Genomic DNA, 24722 nt, shown 5'->3' with positions numbered 1-24722 from the left:
CTGATTAACTTCAACCTACATTTATGTTGGGAGGCAATGATGAAAAGATTTGGTATATTTGCTTAATTTTGCAAGATTTAGGAAGGAGTGGAAATCAGGTATCGTCATGACATCAGGCATTGGCCCTCAGTTTAGATCCATTCAAATTTTAGAAAATACTCAATCCAAGCCCGCCCAACTTGCAGACTTGTGGAAGACGAAAACACATAACATAAAAAAAAAAAAAAAAAAAAAAATCATTCACTAAGAGTTAATTATAATGCTTTGTCTCAACCATATGGGGTTGGTTAGATGAATCCATTCTTAAATTATGAGTACCTGAATCATTTCTAACCAACTTTTGGTCTGCCCCTAGTCCTTCTAGTCCCTTCAACTTGCAATAAATTGCATATTCTTAATAATAAGTTTTGTAGACCGTTTTCTATACATATGACCAAAACTATCTTGGTCCATTTTCTCTTTTCTTTTTTCATCTATTGGAGTTACTCTTAGGCTCTTTCAAATGATTTTGGGCCCATTTGACACGTCTTTTTAGGAAAATCTTTTGGTAGCTTGATAGTTAAAAGACATATTGAGCTTTTGCATGAAGATCTAAGCAGCCCGAAGCACGTTTTGCAGATGCACATCTTTCCGTGTCTTTATGCACGAGAATAAAATGTGAAAGACGCGAAAAACTTCATTTGGAGCTTCCCGAAATCAGCCCAAAATGGGGTTTTTGTGTCTTTTTGGCGCTCCGGCTTTTGTCGGCTAGATCTTTTGCGAGCCAAATGAAAATAAACCAAAAATCAGTCTGCCCAGCTTGTAAACAGCTGAAGAACTGCACGGAAAGACACGCCAAACGGGCCCTCCATTTTTTACCCTGTCATTTTTATTGTTTCCATTCATCTATCTTAGCATATGCATTTCTACCACACTCATTTTTTTTTGGAGATATTGTTTCTTGACTGCCCAACACCTTTTCTTTTAACCTAAATAATATTCTCCTATCACATAAGACTCGAGATGTTCCCCTCTCTTTTGCCCATCCTATTTTAATTCTATTTGCAACTTCTTTCTCAATCTCCCTTACTATCTTATTATAAATTATTATCAAATTAAGAGAACAAAAGAAGTTACATTTAGGGGATTTTGAGAGGGGGAAATTGGTCAATGGGATTTTGATTCTCATTGACCAAAAATCTTATGTTCTTTTTTCAGATTTATGTGGGGACCAGGGAAAGTTTATTTTCCTGGGTATCACTTATCCATCTCCTAGGTGGGTAAATAACTTCTCCACCTTGGGGGAAGTTGCCAACACTTGAGAAGGACAAAAATGCCCCTTGTAATAATGGATTTTTATGGATAAAATGGTCATTGCCTAATTTACATAGGAAATAAAAGAACATGGGTAAATGCACTTACCTGGGTAAATCTTTCCTGGGAAACAATTACCTGGATAAGTGTATTTACCCGAATAAGTAACTTACCAAAATGCGAATAGGGTCTGAATTATCTCTTGCTCTCCATTTCTAAATATAAGCTCATTTGCACTCCTATTACTATTAAATTTTTGTGGCATATGTTCTGTTTTAATCCTATTTATTTTAAAACCTTTTGTTTTAATCCTTCATTAGTTTCATCAATTAATACAATATCATCAACAAACAATCACTATGGGCCCTCCTCTTCAATATGTTTAGTCCATCCATCTATGATTAGCACAAATTAATAAGGATTAAGTGCTGAGCCCTAGGGAAGACCCATCATAACTGTAAAATCCATGTCTCTCTGGTAAGTGTTCTAAATCCACCCTTAATTGAGACCACATACCTATTTGGAATTCTTTTCTTTTCCAAAATCCACTATATTATCTCTCTAGGGACTCTACCATATACTTTCTCGGGATCAATGAACACTATATAAAGACCTCTCTTTTTCTCTCTGAACTTTCTTATAGTTAGTACATTTAGGCTATGTTTGGCTTGAAGGAAAAGGCCTTTCCCTACCTTTTCCTTCAAGCCTTAAAAAAAATGTTCAGTTTCCATAGCCATTTCATGCGCAATCAAATACCATAAAAAATCAATTTTCTAAATATCAATCATTTTCCTTGGTCTCAAACAAAAGCAAATACCACTCAATCCAAGTGGAGGACCGAAAAAAAAGTAGGCTGTTGGCACACTTGCAAAGCCCGGCGATGATATTGGGACAAAATTTGGCTGCTTATATTTGACAGCCTGCGCAGTCCATAGGGCACACTTCCTACATCCAGATCAAGCAGGCACACTTGGTGAGCACTCTGTAAATTTTTTGACACCTGTCCCATAAATACCCCTAGATTACCCATGAATCAAGCAAATTTCTTAGACAACTGTCAGAATATTTACTGAATGCTTACTCAGCATGCTGACAAGGATGTACCTACAAGATCAGGACAGACAGTCTCTTGACAAGTTGGTCCATATGAACTCCATGCAATGGTAACAGTGTTGAAGGCATGGTTGTATGGACATGTCACATGGAAAGATCTTGTGTCGATTGTCGAATGTGGACAGCCAAAGTTGCTTTCAGGTGTTGCTGTCTGTAATCACCCAACTTCACGGGCAGCAAGCACCTGGGGTTGTCTCTGAGATAGAATTGATCTTCCCTCCGTTGCTGCTTTTGACATGGCTAAGGTTCTAGGAGGATGAATCTTTACTTTGTTTTTGAACCCATTAAATTGAAAATTTTGACCATTTCATCTGTCTGTTTGTTTGGATATTCTGTTCATATGGTTGAATGACATTGGTGGCATGAAATGGAATGTGACAGATCCAGGACCCATTTTAAATTTCTCTCTTGATAAGTATAACTACATGGGTTGTTTGATTCAGATCCTATACTTGTTAAGAAGCCAGAAAAGTTTCGACTCTTTTGTCCACCAATACCAGATTATCTCACTATATATTCTGCATCTCTACTTATAGCTACAGAAGAAATATCCATTACTTGATCCTTGGCCGTCACCCAATGTTGGTCCCAGCTATCTGGTGCCTTGGAAAGGGTAGACTGGGTATTCTTCTAACCTTTGGCATCACTTAATCCATTGAACTGGATCAATTTTGGTTGATCATTCCATTATATGAAACAGAATTACAGAGCATGATCTGGTGAAAGCAAATTTCGAATCTGAAGAGATTTTAGGTTGCTTGGTTTTTAGAAATGTTGATTTGATCAATAATTATTTTAGTTACATATTTATTTACTCAATTAGAGTAGGAGAGCTCTCACTCACACCTCCCAAGTGGCACATTTTGATTCTTCATTACATAGAAAAGCACAACATTTACATCATTCCTATGGTCAGTAGCTACTGTATTAAATAGCCTTTTGAATGTTTGCATCAATAAACATTACACCCTGGTACAGAACTTCCAAAGGCTAAAAACTTCAAGTTCTAGACTTAATCCTGGGCCTGGTGCTCCCCAGATCAATTCATCTGTATTCATCTCTGTCCTGGTTAAAGAGTCTGCAATTCTGTTGGCAGATCTGGGGGTCCAACTGAATGAGAAGTTCATGTTTGTTGGTAAAGCCTTTTATTCCCTTATTAAATGCCTTAGGAGCCAAAGTCTTCTGCTCTTGAGGATAACCATCCCAAAACAAACTGGAAATCTACTTCTACAATCAAATTTGTTCTGCTCCACCCGTTGAATATGCCCAGTTTTAAACCCTGTAGCCTGTAGGAGAGCAAGCATCTCAGCCCTCGATCAGTTTCTTTTTCCTTCTGAATCAGAATAGCTAAGCACGATATTTCCCATCTGATTTCTACAAACACCTCCAATCCCTGAAGAAAAGCCCAGGTTACCAAAGCAGAACCTGTTAAAATTGAACTCTTTTCTTCCTAATTCTGGTGCTGCCCATTATACCATTGTCTGCTGTTTGCATGTATATCCCGTTTGGGTTTTTTTTTTCGAAAATACATGTAAAAATTCTCATATCACCTTTCTAGAAATAACAACGCTCCTCCTATGCACACAATTTATCCCAAAATAAAACAAAAAATAAGCAAAAACAAAGGAATATAGCAGAAATAAAAATAAAAGTAAAATAGACAATAATAGAAAAATTATTTTTATTGTCTACTTTATTTTTTTATTTTATACTATTTTCCTTTGTTTTCTTCTTTAATTTATTATTTGATTCTACTTTTCTGTTATTCAAAATCAACATTTCAATCATTTCTTATAGATATTAAGGTCAAAAATGTCATTTTACACTTCTATCCAAAAGAGAACCAACAATAAAGTAGAGGTGGTGTCTTAGTAATACACAAATTATAGGATAAGTTATAGTAATTATGTGAAATTATAAAGGGGACGTCTTAATAATTACATGAAACTATGAAGGGTGTCTTAATAAATGACCCAATAATTAAATAATAAAATATTTGAGGGCATGGTGATCAACCCAACTTCAGCTTCAGCCATTAAGAAGAGCACAACCCTCTAGAAAACCTATTCACTAAGACTCTAAGAGACCAAATTATAAGTCATTTAGATCACATTTGTTTGAATCGAAGTAAATTTTACACCCTAATTAATTTTGCAAGTGTTTGGATATAGTGTATATTTACATCATAAATCGGTGTAAAACTCCATTCTGAAATACCTTTACATTGATAATCAATGTAAAAAATATATATCGAAATTATTAATGTAAAACTTATCCGTTTCTACCTCACTCTCTCTCTCTTTGTATCATTGGACTCTGGATCTCCTGCCCATGAGAATTCTGCCCACGCCTACCCACAATGCACTACCCCCCGTGAATTGGGAACATCTCCCCCTGCATAATACTATGCAGAGGATGAGATGTTCTCCATGTGTGACCGCGATAAACATGGACAGAGTTCTCGTGGGCAGGAGATCTGGACTCGTGTCATTGTTGGTGCTAAAGGAAGGAAGAAATAGAGCAATGATGCCTCTACAAATTACAATCTCCATACAGTTAGCTGATTGATGACGTTTGACCAATGAGCATGGTAGGAAATTTACAGGCTATAGTCTGCCATTCGGACTAGATTAATGGCAAGAGAAGAATGGCTGAAAATTTACACACCTTAACAACCAAACATGATTGGTGTAAATATTTAAAAACAACCATTTCCAATTTCCATCCGTCACTGATTCATATTTTCCATCAGTGTAAAATTGAATTTACACCTAAAACAAGCACAACCTTAGTTTAGCCACTTCAGCTATTATCAAGTAACCCCTTATAGATATGCCCCTCAATATCCATGATTCAATAATTGATGATAAAAAAATAATCCACAATTAAATTGGCCTAAGGATATAATTCTCAATATCCATGTTTTAATAGTTGTTTATTGTCCTACAGAATTAAACTTTAATTGTCTGCAAGTATCACTTGAGAAGGAAAGGTGGACCAAGGACACTATTATGAGTTATCTATAAATTGAATATTCAAACATGGCCGAGGAAATACATCAAATAGTAATATTGTCAAGTTAATTGGTGGACCCATAATCTTCTCCTTAGATGAAATTCAATGATGTTATTGCAACTAGGGCACCACAAACGGCATATAATGAAAACCCTCCTTTCTACATCTTAAAGTTGTAATCTAATACACATAATAATGGTATCTAGTCATCTTCCTCCATTCTTAGCTTGGTGCCTGATTTTTTCTATGGTTTTTTGAGTCTTAAATGTTTTTCTAATTTCTTTTGGGTTTCTTTTTTTTTTTTGGATTTTGAGATAGGAGAAAGTTGGTCAATAGGATTTTGCTTCCCATTGACTAAGATATTTATGTTCTTTTTTCAGATTTATATAGGGTTCATGGAAAATTTATTTCCCTTTAGGTGGGTCGATAAGGGAAAGTTACTTATACTTAGATGGGACAAAATTGCCCCGTTTAATCATGGATTTTATGACTAAAACAGTCATTGTCTTATTTACTTGAAAAATAAAAGAATATGGATAAATACACTTACCTAGGCAAGTGATTCCTAAAAAACACTTACCCGAATAAATAACTTCAAATAAAGCCTTAATTTCCACATATATATCTTTCTTGGTCAGATTAGCACAATATCTCCAAAACCCCGGCCCCCCAATTTCTGCATAGTGAAACATACATCAATATCGAAGTTGCAAACTATGATGGATGGAAAGAAGAAGAAGAAGCTAAACAATCATCTGCACTGCTTGATAGGTAGCATCAGAATTCTTGAACCATTAAGCCAGGCATCTTTGTGAGTAAGCACTCAAACCAAGCTAAGAAAACCAGAAAACTTCCTAGGTAGGCTCAATTGATTATGATGGCTAAGGCTCTAATTGGCATGGATGCAAATGGGAAGAGACAAAAATGAGGGCCCCATCTTCTTATTTAGAATCTGAAGGAAGGTTAGGCCATTTTCTCTCCCATGTGCTATAATTTATTGAATTTTAAGTCTCATTCATGGCCGGATGGCCATCTTTTTGTGGATAATTCATCCTTCTTTTATTTGGATGTGCTCAGTTGTCTGTTCTGTGGTGATTAGTAGTTTTGTTTTCTTCGTTTGTTCAGATGGAGTTTGTTCACCCGTGCAGAATGGTTGTGCTCTGGCCCGTATCGGTTGATATGTATTGTATCGAGGTCTTTCCAATACTTTTTTAAAGGGGGTGTATTGGATCAGGTTGATATATATTGTATCGATCCCTTTGAATCAGTTTTAAAAAATAAATAAATAAAATAAAATAAAAGACATCGATACAGGCCGATACACCCTACCAATATATCGGCCTGTATAGATATTTAAAACCTTGGATGTCAGTCATTTATTTCCTACGTTATATTCTTCTTTCCTTCTTCTTTTCCAACATCATTATCTCCACTACACTCAATTGATGGATTTGTTGCTACATGATTGCCCAAAACTGCTCCATCTCTAACTGCCTTCTAAACTTCCCTAAGTATGCATGGTTATACAATAGAGGCACCATTTAACTTATTATTTTGGAGCTTTTAGTGGATAAAATCACTTTGAAGAAGTCCAATAGATGTTGGGTAGGGAAGTCCAATAGGTGTTGGGCAGGGAAGCTGATGGGGCCGTAACCCATCCCGTTGAACTGCTACATGGGTGATGACATGGAATGACACATGGCTAAACACACTCAATTATGACAAGCCTTAAGCTCAGTTGACATCAGGGGCGGAGTCAGAAAATTTTTATAAGGGGTCAAAACCTAAATGAAGTATGGATTGACCTATAGGGGAGCCATTGAGGTGGAGAGTAGGGGGAGGGAAAAATTTACATAAAAGGCTGTAAACCATAGGGGGGCCATGGCTCCCCTGGGTCCCCCTGGCTCCACCCATGGTTGACATGGAGAACAGTGACATGGCCAATGTCAATCGAAGCCTAACCTCTCACACTCCTAGCCCTACCTCTCACGTGGAAGATAAAGAGTGCATCCCTGGAACCTCAAACGAAGACGAGCTTGGGATTAAGGCCCCGTTTGGTTCACGGGAATAGGGGTTTGGAATCGGAATGTGAATGGATTATTTCGATTCTAACTGTTTGGGTGGGGGGAATTGGAACCCCATTTCCATTCCTGCTGGAATGGTATTCCCCCATTTTGAGTAGCAGTGTCAATTGTACTGGATTTGATCCAATCCGATCCAATCCAGTGTAAGTCCATTATAAATGGACCAAGTCCAATCCAATTCAATGAATGTTTTGGATCAATTTGGACCAGTCCAATTCAATGTCTGGACCACCCAATCTGTTCAAATTCATTTTGATTTAGATTGGTTTCAACCCAAACCCGGTCCATTGACACATATATTCTTATCTTATATCAATGGAACAGATATTGGTTTAATCCAACCTAATCCAATATAAATTTGTTATGGACGGACCAGGTCCAATCCAACCTAATAAATATTTTGGACCAGATTGGTCCAATCCAATATGTCTTGTTGGTCCGTCCAAATTGATTTTGGACTGGATGGGGTCCAATCCAAAACTGGTCCATTAACACCCTTACATTTGAGGGAATAGCCATTCCTTACCTTTTCCTTGAAAATGAAATTTCATTCTTACTGATTCTCATTCCCATATGAACTAAACAGACTATGGAAATGGACTATTCCAATTGCGATTCTGATTCCAATTCCAACTCTAAACCAAATGGACCCTAAGTTCTTAGTTGTTGTACTGGTGATTTGACGAATTTACTGTTTTGGCAATGTGCAATGTGGAAGTTGACTTGGAAGGGAAAGAGAATGATCAAAACAGTGCAACAACTTTTCCCAGTCTAATATAGGGATCGGCAGTTGGCTGAACCACCAAATGAAGAGTAGATTTGTAAGGTGAGGCTTTAGAAGACAAGATGCTTGATGACAAAATTCACCAGTAATGCCATATATCAATAGAGAGCCCTCAAAACTTGGTTTGTCAAGCCAAGTTGAATTACATTGACCATCAAAACTTAGGTATTTTTTTTGGCAAAAATTACAATCACCATCAAAGTATTTCAAAAAAAAAAAAAAGCAAGAACCCTCACATGATTACCAAGTCAGCACTTTTGTTCATGATAGGGAATATATCAATGAACACATAATCTCTTTCAATAATCACATTAACCATAAAACAGGCAAAATAGGCCTATTCAAATAAGAGAGAGAGAGAGAAAGAGAGAATAAATGCAAGTAATATCACTTGAATTATTGCAAATACACACTCTCCTGATGAAGCCTAAAACAAGAGTACGACTAATTTCTGATCCTTCGCCTGAAAACATAAGGAATCCTTGAATTAGTATCAAACTCTTGTTGAGTTTCTAAAGAGAGGTATATATCAAAGTCCCTCTTTATTATGTCTGCAGTAGGAGGACTTATGGAAGTTTTGGCCATCTTGGCCACTCAATAGGACCCTTATCTTGAGGAGAAAGTATTCAAAAAATGGTTGGCTGGACTTGACATGAGGATTCTACATGCACTATGCACTAGAAGCAAAGACAAATGCACCATAACTTAATTAATTAATGGCATTATTGAATGTGACACCCCATTCTTGTTCCATTCCTTTCCTGCTTGCTTTTAGGCCAAAAACTATAGTTTGGGCCTCCACAACATGGAGACTACATGACAAAACAATGAAGTAAAGAAATCAACATGTCGGAAGTTCCCAACAATGGAAATGCAATAATGCAGAGAGGGTACAGTGGAGGAAGAGTTCCAACTTAAAACATGGATTCATGCTTTTGGTTTCTATATAAAATTATGTAGAAATGCAAGAACAGATGTCCCTCAATTCCTGGTTATGGAAACCAAACCCAAAATTCGGCATCAATGTAAATTTCTAATGCAGTGTTTAATTTTAAAATTACAAAATAAAAATTTTATTCAAGAGTAAAGCTCAAGCCAGTGAGAGAGGGTGGGGAAAAAAGCAAACAATTTCCCCCCAGTCAACCAATTTATAGGTCTTACTCAAATATTAACTGAGACTGTATTTGGTTTGATAGAAAATAAGAAGAAACAGAAAGTTCTTAAGGAATTTTGGTTGAACCATATGCAGTCACTTGATGGTTGACTGGTTGACCAATAAACTAAACCTCTAACAAAATCTTTTACTTCTATTTTACCTTTTTATGTTGACATTGACAAGGGTAAAAAAGCCTTTAAATTGCTAGCCCTAGTTTTGCGAAAATGAAAGAAAAGGAAAACCGTATGAAACATGGAGCACTCAATACGCAATTTTTGTACAAGTTTTATTCATTTCAAATATGGGGCGGACAACTTTTCAGACTGAAATGTTTCAGCTAATTTCCAGCTATTGTGGCCCCAAGAACTTTCTTCTCCAACCTTTTAATTTGTTTTGGTGTAAACGGCATGAAAAACAAAGTTTTGTCCAACCCGTTGACTTGGTTGAAGGTGGTAAGAACCAAATAGACCAGTGAATTGATGATATTTGCCAAGCAAGTCAATCGGTGAATTCTGCTATATAGTGAAACAATTACATTGGTCCTATTGAGAGAGAGAGCTAGAGAAAGGATGGTGAGTGATTAACTAGAAACCAAAGAGAATTTGACTATTTGTTGATCATGTTTTGATTGATCAGGATAAATTCATTACCCATATTACTCAGATGTGGGTGATGGATCTTCTAATAAATATTAGAAGAATTGGTATCTCTCTCTCATTTAATGCATCTATCTAACTTGTAGAGGTTTCTTTAAAAATAACAGTCACCATGGTAAACAAGAGCTTCTGGCCTAAGCTCCAAAACCAACCTAATATATTTGGACTGATATACAAGACCTCAAAATGAATATTCAATCTGGTCATTATCTTCTTTGTCCCCATTAACGTTGAGCAACACTTCATCTGTCCCCACTTATCTAACAGATATCATCTTATAGCATCTTTCCAAGCCCTCTTACTTTCCGGGCAATTGCACTGATTTCATAGCAAGATTCAGTGAAGGTCTTCCATGGACTTTTGTAAATTTGATCAAAGATGTGATGTATAAGCCTAGTTCTAATAATACTAGCCAGGATCATTGGTCTAGTGTAAACCACTAAACTGGTCCAGTTTTGGCCAGGCCATGATTTTTTAGCTGGACCAAATTAAACCAGATTAATCTGCCCTTATCAAGCCCAATTGATAATCAAAACACAAAGATCGAGTCGGTCCCGATCCCACCGACACCCACCCCTCCTGGATCCAAAAAAGACATATGGGCCCAGCTGTAGAACCAACTTTGAAGCTTTACAAGTCAAGCTGACACTTTTGCAGTGCTTCATAGGGAACTGGGCTCGAATATGGGTTGATTCGGATCGGGCAAGGGAGCAAAGAATGGGGTTGTTTAGCATCTGATCTGACCCAGCCAAATCTGATGTGAAAATAGGTTGGAAGCAGCTGTCTTTCTGTCTTGAGTGGAGAGACTGTAATGGGTATAAAGTCATCTGGACAAAATGCAAAAGCTTGAAAAAAGCAAAAGGCAAAGAGATAGAAAAAGGTTTGATGGATCTCAAATGCTCAAGATTCGCTTACTACCCAAAACCCTTCAATTTGAAATTTCAATTCTTCTTGTTGTATCTTCTCCATTTAAAAGGTGACCAAAAGACAATGAACTTGCTCCCTTTGGTGGTCATGACCTAGCTCCTTGGTAGACTGTATCATACAAAACAAAAGGCCAGAAAGAAGAAGAGAATTGATTTAATGATACTTTACAAGGATTAATAATGATATGGTGTATGTGTAGTTGTGTTCCACCATCTTACATGACCCCTTCCACTACAACCACCACACGATTAGATCAATCATTTGAACCCGAAATATAGATCCATTTGAACCGTATCCAAGTCGGATCAAATTTCTATACCAGACTCATCTGCCCCTGAATCATGGATCCTGTGAGTCCACACTCGGGCCCAGTTTCCCAACCATAATATGATAATCGACCCCAATTCTACCATATGGGTCTTTAATATAATCCGCTACGTTTTGATTAAACGAGGAAGAGAGAATGGGTCGGGTCTGGTTCATATCAGGGTTTATCAATTGATTCTATTAAGATATATCCTGAACCGTACTAATTATTAATAGGGATCAAAGTTTTAAAATCCGGACCGGATATGGAATCATTCTAGTCACCTGTTTTTTGGTCGAATGGTCTAACTATCTAGTTCGAATGAATAGCCCGTTCTGATTTAAAATTTTTTTTAAAAATTGCCAAAAACCATTGACTGGATCGACGAGTGGACAGTTCGACCGCCTGAATCGGTGAATCGCTGACCAAATCAACGGTTTTTGGCCCAAAAAGCAGTTTTAGGGTGAAATGGTACTGGTTACCTAACCGATTTTTGGGTTAACCGGTCTGATCCGATTTTCAAAACCATGATTGAGATAATTGGGTATGACCCAATAATACTTGATAATTATAATTACCTATAATAATAACTTAAAACTTTATTTTTTATAGTATAATCGTAATAAAAGTAATTATAAAATAGTAAAATATTTATATGTTGATAAAGCAAGTGTTTTTAACCAGAACTTTATGAATATAATAAAAAGTGGCCATGTCTAATTATCAACAAAAATAACAAAAAAAAAAACAAAAAACATTTATATATTATTAATTATAAAATCAGTTCAAAACAACAAAAAGTGACCCTGATCCAATCATTAATTAGGAAAAAAAGTACAAATTTGATTAATAAATATGATTTAATTGGTAAAATCTATGACTAGTAGTAGAAATTGGGATCAAATCCTGCTGCCAATAATGGTGCGTTTGATTGCTATGAATAGAATGGGAAAATGGAAATATTCCCATAAGATTTCCACCTTCATGCGTTTGGTTGTTGCGATGGGATGCGAAAATGTGGTATGCGGTTTCTCAAAAGTTAGGATGTGGGGTTGCGCTGGTATGGTGTGACCCCGTGAGAAAGAGAAAACACAGAGAAAAAAATATCAGGTTGTCTCGACTGTGACTGGAGTCGTCCTCACTGCTTCAACATCTCAACAACGGTCGAGTCTCCGATGACGTTTCAGGCAATATCCGGTCAAGGTAAGGCCAGATCTATAACCCCTAAACCTAGATGATTATTTTCTTCCCCTTTTTGGCTTTGTCACTCTCTTTCCCATCGGTTGTAATACACAGTCGTTCACCGACTAAACACCATTGTTTCCGACGGTATGAAGCTTATTTTTTACATATTTGCGTGTATACATTATAGATCTAACATGCTTATCCACTTTTTTTGTCCATAGGGTTCAAGTATTTCCATTCAATTGCGGGAAGGTAAGAGCTCCCTCTTTTTTCCAGATTTATCATTATGGATATTTGATCTACTTATTCCCTGCCTCTCCTGTCTGAATGTAATGATTCTTCAATTGGTATCCTTATGGGTCTTTGTTTATGATTGTTTGAATAATTGTCTTTCAGATCTCTCTGTTCATTGGGATGTATTGTTATGGGTCAGTATCGTTGTGGGTCTTTCTTATTAAATTTTCTTAAAAAATAATAATTGTTTCTTAAAAAACAGACATTGGATACAAAATGAAAAAAATATATATTTCTTTCTATCTCATCATTTCTCATTCCATCCTTTCTCAACGGGAGTTATACATCCCGTTGTATAACTCCATTAAGCCAAAAATAAATAAATAGTAAATTGATCGGTTCAGCTCGACCGGGTAAATCCGACCCATTAGGTATCCTGGCATTAATAACAGCTCTAAACAGAGAGATGTAGTAGTCAACTCACATTCTCTGGAATCAACTTGGGGCCTAAAGCAATCAAGAGATGAAGTAAGAAAAAGTGGTACCTCACACTAATAACATGAAATTTCTAGAAATTTCCTTGACTTACGTAGCCAAACTGATCCTACATCAGTCATACTTCTTTTAGACAGTAACACCCTCTATCGTTCTATCTGCTCTCCCAAGCTGCTCATGGGCATTTCCGTCATTCGAAGGTACCATCGTCCTGCAGTCCATTTACAAGGAAGATCCGTGGGCTCCATCCTGGGTCCCACTTAAAGTAGATCCCACCGTCCATGCACGGAAAAAGAATAAATTTCGTATCTTACAAGCTGGACCCACTAGCCCACTGGTTGATCACTTTCGATCAAATACATGCAGATACACTCCAGTCCAAAACTCCAACGAGAAATCAAGTTTATTAACCATTGTACGTAAGTTCAATCCGAAGCAACGAAGAGTTTGTCAGAAAATCTCTTGGAGAGAATGTTTATATGTTTCATTGTGCTCAATGTTTCCTAGCCCTTCACATCCAACGGTCCATACTCACCCAAATGTCTCTCATAAGTCTACTACTAGTCTACTACTACCCCTTCTCTCGTTCCTTCTCAAAACGAAGAGAAACCGACCAAATTGAACAAACAGACTGAGACTGAGACGACGATGGCTCGGGCTGAGCTTCATCCGCTTCTCTCTCTCTTTACTCTCTTTCTCACCTTGTCGACTCTCCCCAGTCCGTCGAGTCCGGCCACCGACACCTTCATCTACGGTGGCTGCTCGCAGCTAAAATACGCGTCGGCCTCAGCCTACGAGACCAACCTCAACTCCCTCATCACCTCCCTGGTCAACTCCGCCACCTTCTCCGCCTACAACAACTTCACCGTCACGAGTTCCAACTCACACGACGTCGTCTACGGTCTCTACCAATGCCGGGGCGACCTCTCCATGCCGGACTGCTCCCAGTGCATCGCCAGCGCCGTGAGACAACTCGGCGTCCTCTGCTTCGACTCGTGCGGTGGCGCGTTGCAGCTGCAGGGCTGCTTCATCAAGTATGATAACACGACGTTCCTGGGCGTAGAAGACAAGACCGTGGTGTTGAAGAAGTGTGGGCCGTCGACTGGGTATAATCCTGACGTCATGAGCCGGAGAGATGCGGTTCTGGCCAGTCTGACCAGCGGAGGTGGGCCCTATAGGGTAGGCGGGTCCGAGGACGTTCAGGGGATCGCGCAGTGTGTGGGGGACCTGAGTGCAAGCGAGTGTCAGGATTGCTTATCTCAGGCGATCGGACGGTTGAGAAGTGATTGTGGCACGGCTTTTTCGGGCGACATGTTCTTGGGCAAGTGTTACGCCAGGTACTCAACCAGTCCTGCTGCTGCCGGTGGTGGTGGTGGCGCTGGGAATTATTACTACTCTCAGGCCAAAAATGGTAAGCGGTTTTACTGCCATGGATGGTGGTTTCTGGTTTTCTGGTTTTATTACTTTTTGGGTGGTTTAATTTGATTACAAATTTAAGTGAGAGCATAGGTGTTTTTTTAAGTGGAAATTTACTGGAAACTCCTTGAATAGATTTCGAATTTACCGGTACCCCTGTAAACGAGAAGAGTCATTTGCAGGGTGGTTCTGGTCAATTCAGATTATCCAAGATGATTTTGTAAGTTGGTTTTTTTTTTTTTTGTGTGTGTGTGTGTTTTGTTGTGTTTAACTTCACCAATTACCAGCGGTTTTGATTTGCGGTGCATTACATAATTACAAAAATACCTTCGTATTGCGATTGAATTTTCATTTTCCAAACGTTTGGTAATGGAATTAGTCAGTTGGGAAAAGCAAGACCCAAGAACCGGTCGGGCCATAATTTGCCATTTGGCAATTTCATTCGTTTAGAAGGTCAAGACCCATCAACAAATCAGTGTTTGGTGACTTTGGAGTTTGGAGTAAGGAAGGAAGCAATAAGGTCAAGACCCCAGAACGCCTCACAGCACATCTCACCGTGTATTGGGAACATCTCCCAATGACAGTATCATTTTCGATGATGTTATCTACACAGCGGAGATGTGCTGTGGGGCGGAGATGTGAATCCGATAAGACACCCTCTAATGGGGACCCATTCTACCGTGGTTAGTGGTTGCACTTAGCAATTTTAAGAGAAGTAGAGAACGAAAGATTGTGATCAAGATAAGAGGATAGGGCAAAAAAGAATTGTATAGTACATCCCTACATAACATCAATACTATTTTTAGATTGTATGGCCAATGAAAAGGTGACAGGTGTTGTACCGCAAGAAAGAAAAGATGAGAGCTGACGCTCCACCCCTCAAATTCTATACAAGTGATTGAAAGGCATGGTGTTAACCAAGTCTGATTGTTACTCAAGAACAACCTTCTTGTCACAACTGCTTAGACTTTTCTAGTGTCTAATAAACAAAGAAGGGTTCCTTGTTTCTTACTAAATCACTTGTTCATCAGTACCATTGGTTACCATGTGAAGGAACAATCAACAAACAAGGCCCTACCATGAATTATTGTCTCATTGCAACCACAAGTAAAGAATCTAGTGGTGATGTGTTGTAATGGTCAGAAAAGCAAGTTGACTTAGAATTAGTATATCTATAATTGTTTGAAGTTTAGTCAATTTGCACTAAAGTCACTTACCATTACCAACTAACTACCTACTTATATTAGGTATTGACCATTGATGCCCTCACTAATAAAATAATTATAATGCCTTGACTCAATATATATTTTTGTATGAATTTTTATCTTATGATGAACAACAGATTCATCTGATGAGACTGGAAAGACTCTCGCAATTATTATCGGATTATTGGCTGGGGTGGCTTTAATCATCATCTTTGCTTCTCTGTTAAGAAGGGTGTGTGGGGAGAAAGGTAAGACCCCTGTCTCTCTCTCTCTCTCTCTCTTAATGTTTACACACTCATAAGGCTTTGAAATGAATATATTAGGAAAATAAAAAAATAATAATAATAATAATTCACCATGTAATGGATATGGTAATTGTTATGCAGGTAAATAAATTGATACAGGTGGGAATTGTAATTGCCGGAAACTGCACTTGACTCCGGCGATTTCTGGTGGCTCTTTTGCTTCACTTTTTTTTTTCTCTCTCGACTTCTATTTTTCTTCCTTCTTTATCTTTTTTGAACTTTCTTTTGTATTTCTATAAAAGGAGACTCTAAAAAGAAGATGGAAAGGATGTGTTTAGAAAGGTATGTTGGAACAAATGAAGAGAAAGCTAGAAAGATAAAAAGGCAGGAGGCCAAGATTCCACTCTCCTCACCCCACTTTGCAAAGTTGTTGTCCATTGTGCAGAAACAAATGCAAATTCTTTTAGAAGGTGATTAGGTGCATCGTCATATCATCCTGGTCTTTGTAGGCCTTCACTTTATTACTTTGTCCATAATTCAGGGTTGGGAAGCTTGGTTTTATCCCAAAAATCAATGGTACAACCTGATTGTTCTCTAAATCTATTATCAATTTAATAATGTGATTCAGTCTAATTTGTGCAGACGGTGATGGATCTAGTTGATTCTTTTTTTCTTTTTGGAGCCTCACAACTAATAAGATGGGTTTTGTATTTTACTTCCTTCCATTTTGTTTTTGTTTGCTATGTAAGCTTTCACTGATGGGTTTCAGTTTTGATACCAAATGTGTGCTATCAAAAGCTCAAGGAAACTACCACCAAACTACCTAACATCTTTTTAACACTACTTGAATTGAAACTACCACCAAACTACCTAACATCTTTTTAACACTACTTGAATTGAAAATATTTTCTGTAGTTGATTTTATTTGAATATTTTAACAAAAATCATTGCTGAATGTTTGAGTGGTCAAAAAGGATTCATGCAATATGCAATGTAACATATTCATAAAAAAAAAAAAATGTGAATGCAAGTTTTTTGTACTCGAGCTATTGACGAATAGTTTAAATATGTTATTTCAAATTAATTCTTTTTTCCCTTCTCTCTCTCTCTTTCTCTCTGACACACTAAGGTGAGTCAAGCACTGATTTTTTTTTAATTATAAATAAAAAGAAAACTTCCACCTTATTAAAGTCTTGAATTGATTTGGACCAGTACAATAAAGATGAACAAATATCTACCATGAGCCTTGAATTAATTAATAACTTGTAAATTCATCTTCAAAAGTCTTCATTTTTCTCCCCCTCTGAATTATATATATTCTCAACAAACTGCAAAGTATCATGTTCCACAAAAGCATTGTCTTCTTTCCATCCTCAATTGATGACCAGCAAGAGAAAATTACATAAGGTTGAGAAGGTACAAACAAAAATCTTGTAAACAAATAAAAGAAGAACAACCATAAAAAACAAGCATCCTTGCAGCTACTAAGCAGATGGATGGCATTTTCTTCATGACTTTTACACATGATCCACCAATTAGATTTCAGATAGATTTAAAAGAAGCCATCAAAGAGATAGCTTTTGATATAATGTAAGGTGGCCTGATGGCTAAGTCCCCAGTACCACCTCTTTGCTGCTGAAGCTCCGTTTGTTTGCAATGCAAATTTGAAACGGATAGATATAAATTTTGCACCCAGTTCAGTTTTGTTTCTATTTGTTTGCAATAATGATTTGTAATCGTATCTGGTATAAAAATTGTTATTTGTCACATTTACACTCATTGGCATTGCAAATTTTGCATCTCAAAATTTGCAAATTAAAACTACAAAGGTGTTACCACTAGACCATTCTTGGTAGGACCAATTGTATGTTCCTAGGTCTGTTATGGAGAAAGGCAATAAGATCAACCCTAGCTGTCTCTCAGGGTAACTTTATAGACTTGCTTTTTTCTTCTTTTTCTTTTTTTAAATGAGACCATTTATCCAGGTTCGAAGTTTTATCTGTATGGGAATTTAGAAAAAGGCTTTATGGATAGGTCCCAAACTCCTTTGTTTGTATGGGAAAAAGATTGTGCATACTCATTTTTCCTTCCTTCCCAAGATAACGCCCATGAAATATTCTTTTTTCACTAATATTTTATATTTTTGGACCAAAATGCCCTCTTAGTTTTGCTTTGATTGCATAGTTTCAGGTTATAGTTGCCCATTAGAATTGATACCTAAGAATTAATACATCGAATCAATATATGTTATACATTTAAAAATGTATCATCGTGTTTCGAGCATGAAAACATTATATAATTTTATAAATTTTTTTGGACCAAAATCCACTTCTCTTACTCTTACATAAGTGAGAGGGCATCGGTCCTGAAAACACTATATCATCATGTTTCGAGCTCATTCTAGGCAATGTTTTTAACCCTTCATTGACTCGGCCAGTTAGACTGGTGACCCCATTGATGTGATTATAACCCCGGTTTGGTTCAACCTCTAACCCATTATATTATATTATATTATATTATATTATATTATATTATATTATATTATATTATATTATATTATATTATATTATATTATATTATATTATAAAACACTATTGGTTCACTCAATGGCCTATAAATTTGGATGGTTGAACCATTGATCCTTGGTGTAAACATATTTCAGCTTTGAGGATTATTTATGATCAATAATTCTCCAAGAAGAATTGAAATCGTATCTTTCTCTATATGGGTAAACTTGAATTTGGAAACAGATTTATTTTTGAGCTGGTCTAAAGTTGATTTCTGGTAAATACTAATGAAACTATGGTTTTTAAAAATGACCCGGAGACCAAACCAGTCAGGGTCCAGTTATTGGGTCGAATGATCGGCCTGTTTTGACAAAAAAAATAATAAAAAATAAATGGTTAAAACCATTCGAACGGTTAACCGCCCAGGTCAATGGTTTGCTGACCAAAATCAACGGTTTTGAACAAATTTCCGATTTTAGGGAAATCAAAATCAGTCACCTGACCAATTCTCGGTTTTTCTGGTCCGACCATCTAGTCCGATCCAGTTTTGAAAACCATGAATGAAACTTGAGTAGTCACTATTTAGCCACTTAAGGCCATTTTTGTCAATAAATATGAAAAGAATAGGACACTCACATCTTTTGGTGCATTGTCCTCATGCACATTTGTTGATGAGAGTTTTTTTGTAGCACTCCTTTAATTTATTCCACATTTGAAAGAAGACATATGAAGGGACAACTCTAAAATGCCGAAAGCAGTTTTTTTAAGCGATTAATATTGATAATGTATACTTTATTCATCAATGATTAATTGATGAAGTATGAATGGAATGAGGTACAACTTGGAATATTAAATATATATAAAAAAATAATAATATTCTTGGAATGCTGAATTATGATTATTAGGGATGTCAATGGGTCGGATAAGTGCTAAACCCGCACCAACCCTAACCCAATCTGACCCAACCCTATCGGGTTTCGGGTGGATTCAGGTTGAAATGGGCCCATATTAAACCCGGTCCGGTCCATCATCATTGCATCATTTAAATTTTTGTATATATAGGTTTGATTAAGTACAAATGTACTATATATATGGGGCGGGGCGGGTTTGATATTTTCTTGCCTTTTAGTTGAATCGAGCTTGGATCAAGCCGAACCCATATTGAACACAACCCATAAACATCCCTAACCATTACCACTCCCCTGTGTACTTAAAAAAAGCCACGAATATCTCTCGTACAGGCATAAAACTGGATCAAATCATGGTCAGTGAATAAACTAAGAAAGAAGCAGAAAGCATTAAATAAAAAGGAGATCGATGTTGGAAAAGAAATAGAAAGCCACGTTGGTAGAATATTCTTTTCGATCTCCATCGGCGCTTTCTTGGGTTCAAAATTTAACGTGGTCTTTAAAAAATGTTGCTAGAGTCGTGTAAGTTTGGTGTAAGGACATCAATCATATTTGCTTTCTGCAAGCTCTTTTGTTATTTTGACCATATTATGATTCTATAGTTAATTAATATGATAATTCTCACAATTATCCCCTTCAAGCTGGTATAAAGGCATTAATCATACGCAGCTTAGAGTTTTTTTTTCTTTTCTTTTCTTTATATGAGAGTATATCTGTAGAATTATCTTTATATATTTATTCAAAAAGAAAAAAACTACTCTATCTACATTTATTTTTGTTATAAAATGTTTAGTAATAGGAATCTGTCAAAATGAATATAATTAAGGGGCTGTTCAATAAATGCTGAAGTAGCTGAACTAATGGCCTATTGCTTTCTCTTTAGCAAACAAGCCATTAAGTAGGTTGTTAGCCCCTTAATTTCTGAATGGTTTGTTGGGCTGATTCCTTTATATATACCCCCAAAATATTTTATTAGATATAACTATTTTATCCACTAAAAGACAAATAATAAGCCATTCAATTCAACCAATTCAGCTGTTATCAAATGAATCCCAAGACTGGTTGTGATTAACTGATTCCCCAAACAAAACAATAAGTTAATAACTGAGTTGGGGAGCCAGGAGAGGTTGTGCCTTCCTCATATCACCCTTTTCATTATCTAATTATATCTACAGTTAATAGTGATTACAAATTGTAGTTAGCATCAAACAGGACTAATTTAATCTTCAACGTGTTAAATCAAGGATCAGTGTCCTTTATGAGCATTCCATTGTTATCCTTGACCAATTTCGAATAAAACATTGGATTATTAATTTAAACTACCCCATTTTAAGTAAATTAATTTCTGATTTGTTTGATTTAAAAAAAAAAATCTTTAATTGAACTTATAGAAATGTAGAGCATTCTAGTACTATTAAAAACAAAGTAAGATGTAGTATCTCCCCTTATCTCATTATCAAAACAGGTAAGAGACTCAATCAAAGCCACAAAAATGCACTGTTATAGTTGCAGATGAGGTGTGAGGATTCCTTGTTGGTGATTGAATAGAATGGTGAGACAGTCTCCATCAACAAGCGTGACATTGAAGATATCAGCTCATTCTGTGTGTTTTTTCCCTTGGTAGTTAAGCAACATTGATCTGAAAACCTCACAAAGATTTTCTTCTTTTCACTATTATGCAGACACACTGTTTGATGAGTGTGATGGAGATAATGATGGGTAATTTAAGAAATGATGTCTGCGTATTATATGGAGGTTGGTTAGCAATTATTTGTTTCTTTTGGGGAACATTCACTAGTCTCTGTTTGTTGTGGGAATTTGATTTGCACTGGTGTAAATGATGCGGCAATTATTCTGGTTAACTTTGTTTTATGTGTTTGTAAGAAGCAAAATGACGTGGTCTCCACCTTATATGAAATAGAATGAAAATAGGAGGGTTTATTAGTTTGGGAGGGAGGCAGGAAACAAGATGATATATGGTGTGGCCCCCACTTTATATTAGAGAGAACTAAGGTAAGAGGAAGGTGGTACAATTTGCATCAGTTTTTGAGATGCAAAATTTACATTATCACCAAATGCAAATAGACTAAAAGTACAAACGTTATAATTTGTCTCCAGAAGGAGTACAAGTCGTAGTGACAAATAAACATATGCAAAACTGATCCAAGTGGAAAATTGGTATATGTTTCAGATTTGCACTTAAAAAATAGAGCTTAAAGGGTTGGACTAGGAAATTGTTTTAAAGGCTCAGTTTGGAAGGAGTACAAATACAAATATGTACAGTACAAATACATACAAAATATAAACTTTTGCGCTCTACATATTTGTATTTGTACTCCTTTCAAATGGAGCCAAAAGTACTAACCTCGAAACAGTGTTTTGGAAAACAATGTTTCAAAAACTAGGAACCGGACCATTTATAATTTTTTTTGGTATAAGACCCTTTACAATTCGATGTCATTAAGTTGTCAAACATTGCCTAGAAATTGCTTGCAAACTGCTAATCCAGGCATTTGTTTAATAGAAGCTAACATACAAATGTGTCATAAATCACAATGCTCTGCAACTTATGTGTGTGTGTATACTTAATTCTTACACTTAAGTGTGAAACTTCTTTCGGGCTAAAATTATCTTTTATTTCTTTGTTTGATAAAGAGTATGAAAGTCATTTTATTATAGCTTTAATGGCTACTATAATGGTCATATTTGTGTATTTAATCCATCTCTAATTAAGTCTTATACTTAAGTGTAACTTCAATTATTACTTTTCACTTTATATAATCCCCTCTCATTAAGTCTTATACTTAAAGGTAATAACTCCCATGTTCTCTTATTAAATCATATATTTAAGTTATTTTCACCAATAAATGGTACTAACTAGATCTATCTCAATATTTTTTTAACAATATAAACCCATATATTTTAAAATTGGCTAAAATACAAAAACATTCTTTATCCAAGTAATGGCTAAGCAATTCAATCATTCGAATCAAATTGATAAACCTATGAAGTCATAATTAGGTAATAAAATTTTTAAAATAGAAATAAATATAGAAAATTACAAAAATGTAGAAAAAATTAGACACATTTATGATACTTTTATTAATCAAATTAAAAAAAAATAAATTTAATAAAAAAAATTATTTTCATTGATAATGAAAATGAAATACATACTTTAGAACTGAACAAAAACGAAATTATTTTACTATTTTGCAAAAATCAATAGTTCAACCTTTGGGTCAAATGTATTAACATTTAATGCCATAAATAAATAATAAAAATATAATAAAATGAAAAAAATACATAAATGTTGTAAAAAACATTCAGGCACATGTATAATATTAATTAATTATCATATTAAACAAAAATTAAGTGTAACATATCAGAATTATTTTTACATAGAAATATAAAACAAATATAGAAAAAAATTGAACACATCCATAATTTTATATTTACACTATTATTAAAAATATAAATAAGATTGTGGAACTTTCTTTTGACTAAAATCAATGTTTTAAAAACCAACCCAAAAATGGAACCGCTTTGGCTTTCGGTTTTCGAGTCAGCAGTTCAACCGTCTCTATAACACTGCTTGCCCTCTTCTTACATCTCTCTAAATCTCTCCTAAATCTCAGATCATTTGATTCATTGGTGTATCTCATATTTTAATATAAGACCAGTGTTTGATATATCATCTCTTGCATCAATTTTTCAATTTCTTCATTGGAGCTGCAATTTTTTATTGTTATAACTTAAAAAGAATCACTGAAATGGGAAAACTCAAAATCAAAATGAAATAACTTAAAACCCCATCTAATTTTGGCAATTGGGAATAATCAAACAAGATTTTGAGATATGAAAGTTTCTTTTATCATTTTTTATTTTCTATTTTCTATTTTCTAAATAAATAAAAAAAAATTTAGAATTTGTTTGAAAGCAACCCAAGAACCATTAATCAGGTCAAACATTTTAATGATTAAACTATTCAAATCAAAAGTTCTTTGACCATTTCAATGGGTTTTTTTTTTGTAAAATAACGGTTCAGGGCCAAAATGAAATTAGTGACCTAACCATTTCTTGGGTCAAAACAGTTCAACCGTCCGATCTGCTTTGATTTTTAAAACATTAACTAAAATACTCTTTTTGTTATTTCCTATTTAATTATAAGGTTTAAATTGTAAATTAAACTACTACTTTTCACCTCATTCAATTCCCTCTATTTAAATCTTACATTTTTCTAATAAATTACCCTCTATTTCTTTGTTTGATAAAGGGTATGAAAGTCATTACATTCTATCTTTAATGCCAACTTTTGATGACTAATAAAATGCCCATTTAATCCTCATTTAATCCCCTTTCATTAAGTCTTATACTTAAAAGTATTAACTCTCATTTTCTCTTATTAAATCCTATATTTAAGTTATTTTTCACCAAGAAATGGTACTAATTAAATCTATGTCAATATTTTTAACAATATAAACTCATATATTTTAAAACTGGCTAAAAAAACAAAAACATTCTTTACCCAATTGATGGCGAAATAATTCAATCATTTGAATCAAATTGATAAACCTATAAAGTCATAGTTAAGTAATAAAATTTTTAAAATAGAAATAAATACAAAAAAATACAAAATTTTAGAAACAATTAGACACATTTATGATACTTTTATTAATCAAATAAAAATTAAGTGTAATAAAAGATTTATTTTTATTGATAATGAAAATGAGCTTTAAAACTAACCAAAAATGAAATTATTTTACTATTTGGAAAAGATCAATAGTTCAACTTTTGGGTCAAATGTATTAACATTTAATGTCATAAATAAATAATAAAATATAAAAAAACATAAGTGTTGCAAAAAAGCATTCAGGCAAACATATAATATTAGTTAATTATCATATTAAACAAAAAGTCAATGTGATATACCGGAATTATATTTACACAGAAATATAAAAAAATATAGAAAAAATTGAACACATCTATAATTCTATATTTACACTACTATTAAAAGTATAAATAAGATTGTCGAACTTTATTTTTACTAAAATAGTCATTCTTGGATTTAGTCTCTATTTAATTGTGAGATTTAAATTGTAAATTGAACTTCTACTTTTCACCTCATTCAATTTCCCTCTATTTAAATCTTACGTTTTTTATAAATGAACAAAAAAACACCAAAAAGATAAAAT

The 24722-nt window shown here is 35.2% G+C and overlaps 1 protein-coding gene across 1 annotated transcript; it reads left to right on the top strand.

The window, feature by feature from the left end:
- The first annotated feature begins 13656 nt into the window (after positions 1-13656).
- Positions 13657-16748, top strand: LOC104606455 (plasmodesmata-located protein 7-like). The gene is made up of 3 exons (XM_010271713.3): positions 13657-14660; positions 16008-16118; positions 16257-16748. The coding sequence occupies exons 1-3, from the start codon at positions 13898-13900 to the stop codon at positions 16262-16264; spliced, it is 882 nt and encodes a 293-aa protein (XP_010270015.1). The 5' UTR covers positions 13657-13897; the 3' UTR covers positions 16265-16748.
- Positions 16749-24722: the final 7974 nt, after the last annotated feature.

This window comes from Nelumbo nucifera, chromosome 3 (genome assembly GCF_055504915.1).
Source record: "Nelumbo nucifera cultivar China Antique chromosome 3, China Antique-T2T, whole genome shotgun sequence".
Lineage (NCBI taxonomy): Eukaryota > Viridiplantae > Streptophyta > Magnoliopsida > Proteales > Nelumbonaceae > Nelumbo > Nelumbo nucifera.
The sequence above is the reverse complement of the archived record's forward strand: the minus strand, read 5'-3'. Positions and strand labels throughout refer to the sequence as shown.

Excerpts from the sequence above, each read along its gene's own strand:
- LOC104606455 (XM_010271713.3), top strand. The coding sequence starts at position 13,898 with ATGGCTCGGGCTGAGCTTCATCCGCTTCTCTCTCTCTTTACTCTCTTT. Across the intron at positions 14,661-16,007 it reads CTACTCTCAGGCCAAAAATG|ATTCATCTGATGAGACTGGA; the intron begins GTAAGCGGTTTT and ends GATGAACAACAG.